This window comes from Nannobrachium achirus, assembly GCF_963921795.1.
Source record: "Nannobrachium achirus genome assembly, chromosome: 1".
NCBI lineage: Eukaryota > Metazoa > Chordata > Actinopteri > Myctophiformes > Myctophidae > Nannobrachium > Nannobrachium achirus.
In genome coordinates, this window is record NC_137810.1 from 65824968 (window position 1) to 65836512 (window position 11545).

General features: G+C 41.0%; 1 protein-coding gene across 1 annotated transcript; it reads right to left on the reverse strand.

Moving 5' to 3' along the window:
• Nucleotides 1-877: 877 nt before the first annotated feature.
• Nucleotides 878-9989, reverse strand: LOC308289470 (sterile alpha motif domain-containing protein 9-like). Its single transcript, XM_080731158.1, has 3 exons — nucleotides 9322-9989; nucleotides 5588-5858; nucleotides 878-5065 (listed from the first exon to the last, which is right to left on the reverse strand). The coding sequence occupies exons 1-3, from the start codon at nucleotides 9985-9987 to the stop codon at nucleotides 1464-1466; spliced, it is 4539 nt and encodes a 1512-aa protein (XP_080587284.1). The 5' UTR covers nucleotides 9988-9989; the 3' UTR covers nucleotides 878-1463.
• Between the last annotated feature and the right edge of the window lie 1556 nt (nucleotides 9990-11545).

The following is an 11545-nucleotide window of genomic DNA, read 5'->3' on the forward strand; positions in this document are numbered from 1 at the left end:
TGAATAACACTTGGCTACGGTAGATCTATGTACATAGCCTATTTGAACTTTTACCTAACAAGGATTACGATACGATACTCACTGTCAATGTGTCATACTCAAGATAACTTAAATGAAACAGCAGTTTAAATAACGCATCGGGCGATGACAGCGTCCCCACAGGTCGGGTCTTGCAACACAGATGCGGTTAGTAAAGACGCCACCTACACACAGAATGTGATACACAATATTAACCTGGCTCCGAGTCAGACGATAGACCCTGTCCACTCACTGCTTCAGTCTGATAATCAGGGACACACAAGATAATAATATGACATTTCAAATCCAAGTATACACGCACTCACACACACACACACACACACACACACACACACACACACACACGATTAAGATTAGGGTTCGTCAGTAAGACAAGTAGGCTATTTATTAAGATCAAACTCAACATAACAGGACTTGTTTTACTTTTACTCCATGTTGACGATTAAAAATGCATGAATTAAAATATATATATTTACAGTCACTGAAGTAGCCTACAACAACAAGGCATCGTCTTTACAGATCAAAGCAATGTCAGGATATTTACAATAAACCAAGTACAGGTCTACAATTTCAACGTGACACAAATGTTTTACTTTAACATGTGTTTTCTTGTAAACACATCTTCAATCATATTAAAAAGCTCAGCATAATGCTCAGAATGTATAGGCTATGCTGTCACAAACCAACAATCTGATATCAAATGACAAATCTCTCTTCAGATTGGGGAGGAGCTAAAACACAGCAGCAGCAGCAACAGCTACAAACTGTAGATTATTTTATTGCAATAAATTGATTCCTGCAGACACAAGAATCAAAGATCAAGAGGTTGTATTGGTCACTCACTCATACAGAGTTAAGGTACAATATGTACATCTATCCAGCCAACAACACATTACTCTGTACATTAGACCAGTGCAAGTAACAGTAAAACGACGAGCAAAACAACCATGTTTACAGTATTTACAGGTGAAAGCACTTTGTTTCTTTTTTCTTCATTCATTTTAGGTTCATTTGTTTTAGTTTTCTGTCCTAATCCTCATTCTATAGGCTCTGACAACGGAAAGGGGGAGAATGCTTCTTGAGTATTGAGTCCCACACTTTGAGAACCCCTCAAATGCTTAGTCCACATGGTCACAAACACTCCATTACTGGGGTCTGTCCTTCCCTTTTGCCCTACTCACACCCTGCTCTCGTATGTGTCCTGCAGGCATGGTAGGGAACTTTGTACGGACTATGAGAATAAAATATTCAGTCAATATTCCATTGGTGTGTCAGCCTTTCTTAGAACTCGCAGATCCTGGGAGCAGCTATTCCCTTACCATGCAGTACATGTTTAATGTAGCCTGTGTATTGTGTTGATCAGTCTAAATAATCCAGTTAATCTCGCTTCATCGCACTGAGTCAATCAGGACCACTATGAACAGTCAGTTTTCATACTGGATATCGTATGCAAGTGGTCCATTAATAGCAAAGCCTAAGTAAAAGGACACCTTTTCTTTGGTGAACCCACTTCGTATTCCTGCATAGGCTGGATGCACTGGGATTTTATTTTTCCCATAAATGGCATAAACCACACCTGCATCAAGAACGCCATTGACCCTCTGGAGGCGATCTTGGATTTCTTTCTCTTTAAAGATGTCTCCATTTAACCAAAGCTGTGCCAGGGCTTTGTATTGCAAAACAGAAAAACATCTGTCCAATTGGGATTTAGAAATAACACGTCCTTTACCTTTTCTTCGACCAAGATAAAAATGTGCAACTCTGCGCCTTTTTCTCAACAAGTGAGACAGCTGCTTTCGAGATGATTTGCAAAGTGAATCAACATATGACACTATATTTGTGTCTTCAGTATTTGTACTTGGCCACAGTAATAGCAGTGCTACATAGTATGGCTCTGGGAAGGGGTGTTGCAGGCCAATACCTTGCAGAAGGGCCAGGAGGACATCAGTGAGGTCCTTGTTATTCTTCATGAGTGTGGAATTTGGCATCAAGCAATGGAGAATTATATTTGCCAAAATGAAACATGTTTTTTCTTTGATATTTGTCTGAGAATTTTGGTGTAAGAATGCGTAGCTGTCTGCAATTTTCTTAAAGTCTTCAGGGCTCTTGTCTAGAAACTGGAGTACTCCTGGAAATGTGTCTGCATTCCACTGTTCAAGAAACATTCTGGTCGTTTCAAGAGCTGAGTTTAATCTCAGTGCTGACTTGCTTGCTTGTGCTTGAGAGATTTCCTCTGGTGTAGAGCACATTAACTCTATGTAGCGGTCAAAGTGTTCTGAGATCTTCTTCTGTTTGCGGAAAAGATTGTCTCCTGCATCACTTTCACGCTTCATGTACGTAAAATAGCAGTTAAAGAATTCAAAGATCTTTTTCATGTGGGTATTCAGATCCTGGAGCAATCGCAAATACTCCTGAATTACATGAAAGTACTTAACATTATCTTCAGATTCAATGTCTGGTACAGATGTAATGCGTGTCACTCCCTTGAGAAAACTCTGCATGTATTTCTTCTTCTGTGGGTCAGTTACATCAAAGAATGGGAGGTTGCTGATCATTTCAAGCACTGTGAGTACAGTTTCCAGTTCTTCCAGATGGCCAGAAGTATTGTAGCGTTTTGAGGGATGTATTTCATAATCTCCATCAGGTTCAGCTTGTCTTTTTGCCAGATGCTGAACCCCTTGAAAAGCCTTTATAGCCTTTTGTGCTAATGTAAGATTTTCTCTGAAGTCCTCGGGACTGCATATTTTCTTCTTGTTATTAATTTTGTGTTTGAGCTCACTTTTGTAAACTTGTCCAATTGTATCAACTGTGTAGATGTTTTCAGTGATTCTCTTTGCATCTTCAGCATATTTCAGTGCCTTGGGAAAATCAATCTCATTTTGGTAGAGATATCTTGCCAAAGCTTGAGGAATAGAGGCACAGTCTTCAAATCGCTGTGATGCTTTGATAACGATTTGTTCAATCCTTTCCCCTCCTTCCTGCTTGTGAATTTCCTCTATCAGTGGGGAGAATTGAGTGTTTCCATAACCCCAAATTCTAGGCTGTCGTTCAACCAGCATGCGAAGAACTGATTTCATGAATGTGTCTTTTACCACAGCCGTTTTGAAGAAGAGGTCACAGTGAAGCAGGTTTAAGGTTATATCACTTCGCTTGAAGTTGTGGTATGTGCCTAAATCTTCAAGACATGCGGTGGCAATGCAAGGGTGAAGGATCCTAATGGCTTTTAAGCCTCCCCAATCCTCTATGCTGTCTTCAATGAGAAAGTTTGCATATGGCTCCATTCTTTCAAGCACACCATCGCCCCAGCAAACCATTCTCATCTGAAGAAAATCTTCACAGAGGGAAAGAGATATGTGTGACTCTGCCACATATGTGTTCACCAGTGCTAGGAAAGTAAGTAGTTGAGCCTTTTTGGTGGTGATATCCAGATTCTCAAGAGTGTTTCTCACAAGTCCAGTCACATACTTCTCATCAAAATTGCTCTTCATTATCATGAAACTGTAGAAATTCTCTGGCGTTTTGTGAGTTTCTTTTAGTTCCTCAAGTTTATCTTCAAAGTCTTCTTGTTCCTTTTTGGTCAGTTTGGCTGTGATAAACTGGCACGGTGAAGGACAATCTTTATACTGCATCTGAGGGTAAGGAGAGCGAATACAACTCAGAATGATGACTTGAGGAGCATCTGGAAAGTCCTGTACAGTCCTGCATGAGTATTCCTCCTCAATAGTTTTGCGAATGCAGTTCACAATACTTTGTGTGTTTTCTTCCTTTGAATCGTCTACCAAGAGCAGAACCCTTGTGGGCTTTTCACTCTTTCCACATTTTGCCAATTTCTTTACTTGATGAGCCACTTCCACTGGTTCAGATGAGCCAACCTTCAAAATGGCACATCTGAACTCTCGACGAAGGTCCCACATCACATGCATCGCTAAAGAGGTGGCACCACAGCCTGGATGATGAAACAGATTTATTGAAATGCATGTGCCTTTGGGATTACTTGAGTGTACTTGAGTTTTAATCAACTTCATGAGGTTGTCATATTTGTCTCTTTTAATGAAAGGCTTTGCTCTGAGCTTCTCACAAAAATAGAAGTTCCACCACTTCACTTTGCTCCCTCTGTAGAACTCCTCCTCAACTTTGATTTTCAAGGCTTTGAATTCATCACTGTTCTCATCATAGACATTTTCACATTCATTCTGGCATAAAATATCCAGAGCAGGCATGTAGTCTTCATCTCTCTTCGTAAGAACAACAGCGCTGGAATCAGAGGATGGGAGAAGTCTTCCAGAAAGCTGGTTGTGAGGTCCAAGCTCCATCACTTTTCCATTGATTTGACCTAGGTTAAGCTCATATACAGAGCCTCTGGTGATATCACACTCATATCGGTTCAATACTACTTCCTTCCAATTCTCAAATATCTCTCGTGATGCACATATACTAACAATGTTAGCCTCCCCAATGTGTGAATAGAAGGACAGAAAGGTTTCCACAATTGGATCTTTATCACCATGAATTGGTGAGAGAAGAAGAAATATGACCAGAGTTTTGCCATTTGGTAGCACCTCAGGTTTGCAGATGAATGACACCAAGATATCAATGTCTTTCTTTTTTCTTATCAACCAGTTTTTGTAGTCCAACTCTTTATCAGTTTCACTCTCTATGTCATGCCTTCCATTGCAAAACACCCAGCTGGTTTGTTTGTAAAGGTTGAGGTCTTTAATTACAGCATTTGCTTCACCTTGAAACAGTGATGGTGTATGAAGGTTTGCTGCTCTCAGGGATCTGTAAGAAGAGCAAACTCCTTCCTGAGCTGACCAAGGATCAAAGTCCAGCACACAAAACAGTTTCTCCAATTTACTGAGAAACTGTAAGTGCTCGCGTTGTTCTAACTGACTCTTGTTCACTACAACAACAAATTGTTTGTAATAGTCCAGACTATTTCCTCCACATGTTAACAAGTTCTTCAACTTTTCACCATGTTCAGCCTCTCTGCTCAAGTCCTCTGTGTTCAGTACAACCTGTTGGTGATCTGAAGGATAAAAAAGCGTAATGAATGCAAAAAGTATTTGTATGTGTCTTAAAGATCAGCTGAAATGGCTTTAGTTTACATGACCATATCATGACATAATACCTGGGTGGCATCGCCCTAGCATTTATCATTATGAATCGTCTCTGTGTGGTACAGTATGTGTTTGTTTGTAAAGAAGTCATCAAAGGGGAAAACCACCCATTTTCAAATTGAATTATGTCATTAATATATCATCGCAGAGTTGTGTCCCTCCCCTTCTGTGCTGCCTAGAACTGGAGGATTGATTTTGGGGTTTGTATTGTAAATCACACCGTGATGACATCACACCGGTGATAGAACTCCTCTATGGTATATTAATTACATAGTTCAATATTGAAAATGGGTGGTTTTCCCCTTTTAGATCGGTCGTTTATGGACTTGACATGCTCAAAAAGTGTGAAAGAAAAAACATTTTAAATTTCAGCAGGTCAGACTTTAATATTGCAAGTCATGTCAAGTCAAATCAGAACATATTTCACTTACCTATGTCTTTCTTCAGGTTTGAAGCAAGGTCAGCGCGTGGAATTTTATCAAGGACTTGTAATGTGACATCTAGGGCTGTATCCATCCCATAGTGTTTTGTCATTAAGTCAACAAGTTGAACAATGCTTTTGTCCTCCACATGGCTACGTTTTATAAATGGATATCCAGGCACATCAGACTGTCGCAGATAGAAGATAAACCTCTCTATTTCGTCTTTCGCCAGGTCTTCTAAGGTGCTCTGGAGAAGGACTGTCTTCCATGGCATGTTAACCTATAATGTAAGAAGATAAGTCATATTTATTATTTAGGACAAGTAGCTCTTAATTGCTGTTACAGTTTCAAGGGGATTTAGAAGCCCACATGATCTTGAAGAAGGCTGGAAATCTATAAAATAAAGGAAACTAGAAAAGTGGCAGGAAAGGGTTAACTAAACAGACAAGGGTTGCAGAGCAGAAGGCCTACTGAGAGAAAGCTGCCTTTTATGCCCATACATGGAGATTGCTGATGTCATAAATCCCAGGCCGAAAATGAGAATGTTAGGGTACCCCCTTATGCCCATATACAGTATGGAGATCCACTGGCATCAAACCAAGGCCCTAACTCACCATGGCCCTGCTTGGCATTACTAATTAACATACATTTGTTTTATGCCCATCTCCATGTATGGGCATAACATAATATTGTATGTATATGGATACATATTATTATTATTAATAAAGGATCAAATAAAATAAAAAGTCCATATGGTCATTCCCAGAAAAAGAAAAAACCTTTTATGCACATACATGAAGATTTCTGATGTCATAAATCCCAGGCCGAAAATGAGAATGTTAGGGTACCCCCTTATGCCCATATATGGAGATCCACAGGCATCAAACCAAGGCCCTAACTCACCAAGGCCTGCTTGGCATTACTTACGTACATTTTATAACCATATATGGAGATTCCTATATTATCAATATTAAGGACATATATGGGAATGCCCATATTTGGTAATGTCCATATATGGGCATGTTTTGACATAACATAACTATCATGAAGGGGTCTCCATATATGAGTAACTGGTTCATATACATCACTGGCCAGATGGCCAAGAATTGGCGCGACCTCACCCTTTAGGGCGAGGTCGCATGTCACCCGGAGGTCGCAAGTCTTACTACTAGTATAGTGTCCCCATCTTCACCAAGGACAGTCAGTGTAGATTTATGAAGACAGAGTTTCCTGCTATTATTTGCTACTGCTTGTTACCTTACTACTGTAACTGTGATACATTGAAGAAACCCGGAGATTCATCTACTTGACTTGACTGGCGCTATTACAGGACAATGTGAAAACGGTGGAATTTTTTTCTTGGTCTAGTGGGAATGTGCGTGCAGTTTCACGGCAATCAGACATGTGTACATGATCTGAGGCCTTTATTTTAAAACGAGCTACTCTATGCCAATCTTAGCCAATGGAATATGAAAAATCTGACAGGTCTGTCTTGATCACATGACTATAGAGATAATGTGTACAGATTTAAATGTGATGTTTGGACAAAATATGTAGGAATAATATCAGAAAATGTGTTTTGCAAAAATCGGCCTCCTGCTGAGGCCGATGCTTCCGAGCACAGGTCTCCGCCAGGTCAGGTAGGCTATTGTGGCCTCCTGTGATGCTACTGTAAAATAGGACAATGTGAAGTGTGCCATGTCTTCTTTGGCCTTTCACAGCAATTGGACGCTACAGGATGATTTGAGGCTTTTTTGCAAAAGTCAACCACCTGCACCGGTGGTGCTATAACAGGCCAATGTGAAATGGATGGCATTTGTTCTTTGACTTAGTGGGAATGTGCATGCAAAATGTCATGGAAATCGCAGGCTGCTTTCATGATTTGAGGCATTTTGTTCAAAACGGACCAATCCTGCAAACTTTGGAAGCCAATGTTAGCCAATTAGGATATAATATGAAATATCGGACCAATCCCTCTTGATCACATCACTATAGAGATACTGTGTACTGATGTGCGTGATTTTTGGATAAAATCTGAAGGAGTAATATCAAAGAATGTGTTTTACATAAGTCGGCCTCCTGGTGGGGCTATAAAAGGCAGATATAAAATGCAGCGTAAAGGTTTTTCCTTGGCCTCTAGGGAGTGCACAATTTTACACTGATTGGTGGAGTTATACAGTAGGTAAAAACACGAACCGGCCTGTTATGGCGCCACCATGAGACTGATTTGAAAATGTGGCATTTCTTCTTCGGCCTAGTAGGAATGCACGTGCACAATTTCATCAAAATTGTTGAGGCATTTTGTTCAAAACGGACCAATCCTGCAAACTTTGGAAGCCAATCTTAGCCAATCAGGATGGAATATGAGAAATCGGACAGATTCATGTTGATCACACCGATTTGCATGATGTTTGGACAAAATATGTAGGAGTGCTGTTCAAAAATGTGTCTTGCAAAAATCGGCCTCCTGGTGGGGCTAGAACAGGCCCATGTGAAAAATGTGGGGCAGAGGTTCTGAATTGGCATCCAGGGAGTGTGTTTGCCAACAGTGCCAGAGATTAGCTGAGATGGGGCGGAATGGGGCGGGGACGGCCCATTGTGGGCCTGTTAGTGTTTCGAGCTCCCATTCCTCTTCAAACCTTTATTGAACAATGGAAAATAACATTCCAAAAAGAAAACGTTCCTTAACAATGAAAAATAACTTTTAATAATAAATATCAGGGACGAGGGTCCCTTGCCGCCGACCCACCACCGGGGCCCCGCGGCGCCTCTCGCAGACCGCCGCTCCTCAGGGGGGTTCCCCGGGGGTCCATCGCCAATGATATTTATTATTAAAAGTTATTTTCCATTATTAATAAACGTTTCCTTTTTTTGGAAGGTTATTTTCCAGTGTTCAATAAAGGTTTGAAGAGGAATTCAAAGCCAAAAGTGAATCACAACATGAATCTAATTAATATAGAGTGGATTTTTGTTTATTTTCTTTATGTAACTTAAAACAAATATTGATAGGAACCAATCTGGAGATACTGATAGGGGGACACATTAGATAGCCACTGCAGAGTGGGAGGAGACGGCTAATAGTTGCAGTTATAGGTAAGAATCAAACAAAGTTTTAAGTGAGCGGTGGTGCGTGTGTGTATGTGTGGCCGTGTGTGTAGCAGTTCATTTCAGGGTTGCGTGTGTGTGTGTGCGCGTGTGTGTGATGTAACAGCACCACTTGGTCACCAGTGGTATTGCAGCTCATGCTCAAGCTACATATCTACTACACGCATATTAACAAACCTACACACACACACTCACGCTAAGGAGACAGTGTACCACCGCTCAAAATTTTGATTTGGCTTGTTTATAGCACCACCATAAAGGCCCATTCCCACTGGGAATCTCTTTCTACATATATTTTTCCATTCAAAGTGGATGGTAGATATACAGATAAAACATATCTGCCACATACAAAAGAAATATCTGTGGCAGAATTCTTTTTTATCTGTATCTACCATCCACTTTGAATAGAAAAATATCTGGAGAAAGAGATTTTTTTTATCTGTTATCTGGCCCAGTGGGAATGGCTGGTTTAAAAAATATAGAGTTTCATTTCTTCCTTGGCCTAGTGGGAATGTGCAAGCAAAGTTTCACAGCAATTGCATGCTGCGTTCATAATTCGATGCATTCTGTTCTGGAGTGTGTGACACATATTGTGTCCATTGCTAACAAGACAAAGACATACCATAAAATGTACTTACGTTTACTTGACTTGGTTTTGCGGCATGTGGTTTGGCTTCTTTCTTTTGTGATACTTGTTGCTTCGGTGGCTGAGGTTTGTCCTCAACTTTGACTGGTTCTTCAGTACTGACTGGTACCAGTTCACTGGCAGACGGGTCTTGTTGTCTTTCAACGTGTTTTGGTTCACTGCTGGTTTGTAGTGGAGGTTCATGTGTTCTGTCCAATTTACGAAGCTCAGTTTTGAGGATCCTCACTGCAGGACCACTTTTCACACCTAGATCCATAAGATCTTGCTTTGAGAAGCAAACCAGGCAGTCTCCTGACACCTCTTCCTCTTGAAGGCGTTCTGCACATTTAGAGTGCAGCTTCACGTAATCCACCAGCCACTGGTGAACTTGCTCCTTTGTCCATTTTTCCACATATGCTGGCCATTGTGATTCATGTTTTGACCCACTTTTCAGATGTTCTAAAAAAGATATGATTTTGACAGCAGGTCCATGTTTTATTCCCATGTCCAGCACATCTTGCTTCACAAAGTCACCCAGATTGTCCCCCGGTACGCCATCTTCACGGAATATGTCTGCATATGTGGGATGAACTTTGACCTGTGTCGTTAACCACAGGTGAACTTCTTCCACGGTCCATTTTTTTACCTCAGATGGCAGATCACTTCCTGAATGGCTCATTTTGGATCAACTAAACAATAAGGAAAATGGATCATAATAAGAATCACTGCACACATTTTGCATTACAAATGCAATGTATCAAACCTCATCTTTCTAAGACTCGTTCCTGATACAATGATGGGTCATTTTGGCCCTTTTAATTCATGAGCAAAAACAAGAGAGAGAGACAGGAAAGAGAAAGCTAAACACACTGGCACACACAGTCTTTTGTCATTTTATGCGACTATATATTACTTTTAAAACAACGCACTACTAGCTAACTTACGGTATGCTATAAATAGTCGCGGTGCAACACAATTTGCACACACACTTTTCCATGCCAGGCAGTGTTGCCATGTTTGGCAACACTTTTCAATTTTTCTTGTTTTGCTGCATGGGGACCACCCTGTGTGTCTGATCATGTGGCTTAGTCACTTATTTTGGGCTTGTTTATCTAGCAAAATCTGGGAACAATGATGTCAGCCCTTAACCATAAGTGTAGATAAGTATAGCCAGGGGTGTGGCACCAAATCCTGGGCCCTGGGTACAAGAATTCCCTGCGGGCCCCCCATGAATGTTCTTCATAGAGGGAGGGGGTTTAATCCATTTAGACTGGGACCTGCATGTGGTGGGATTTCGATTACATGCAGAGATCTTGCTTATACAGGTCAGTCTATCTAATGAACTCTGTAAATAGCAGGGACATACTGCGCTGAGGAATGCACTTCTAGACTCACACAAATGGGCGGCTGTAGGCTATATTCGGTACTTAAACAACATGCGTGCTGGGTGTAAAAATGACAACTGTGTTGGTTATGACCCAGTGCGTGTAATCTCCCCGGCCTTATGCCTGGTGGAGATAATAAAGATTAGAAATTATACAAATTAAAAGGATATGTAGAACAAGGCTAAGTTATGGGTTGTAGGTTTAAAGCCAGTGTTCAAACCCCCCTTTTCAGTCCATTAGCAGTTGGCACAAACTGTACTATTTCACTGTTGTGTGTTAAACAAATGAACACATGAGTTGTGCTTCTAATAAACACATAGTTACCACATCAATCTAGAAGTCTCTGGAGTTCTAGCAACATGTTTATTATGGAATCCTTTGCTTGTGGTCAATTAGTGAAACTCATAGCAGAGAACTCATCTGAATCAGTATTAGGGATTGACCATGTTTTTTTATTTATGTGGGAACAAAATTGAGTTTATATTGAAAAAATAAACAGTCCAATTCGATCTTGGGTCAGAATGATAATGTAGCCTGAGAAGATGAGGTTTGCAAATACACTGTAGTGCCCCACGTATATACATACCAGTAAGACTCCCTAATCGGGAGATAAGCGACCGTCAGGTCGCAGCGTGATTTTAGGGAAACGTGTAGGAGCAGTGTACAAAAATGTGTTTGAAAAAATCGGCCAGATGGTGGCGCTATATGGGACAGATTTATGTTGACGGCTCTCTTGGTGCCGCCGAGGCGGACGCGTGGGTACCGGCCCCGGCTCTCCCGGTCACTCCTAGCCCGAGTTACGGCATTTTATGTGCACTGCAGTGGCGGGGGTCCTCCACTAGGGGTGCGACC

Bases quoted from the DNA above. Each gene is read 5' to 3' on its own strand.
- LOC308289470 (XM_080731158.1), bottom strand. From the start codon at position 9,987: ATGAGCCATTCAGGAAGTGATCTGCCATCTGAGGTAAAAAAATGGACC. The intron at 5,859-9,321 runs GTAAGTACATTT...CTTACATTATAG, and splicing joins CAAAACCAAGTCAAGTAAAC to GTTAACATGCCATGGAAGAC. The intron at 5,066-5,587 runs GTAAGTGAAATA...TTTATCCTTCAG, and splicing joins AAACCTGAAGAAAGACATAG to ATCACCAACAGGTTGTACTG.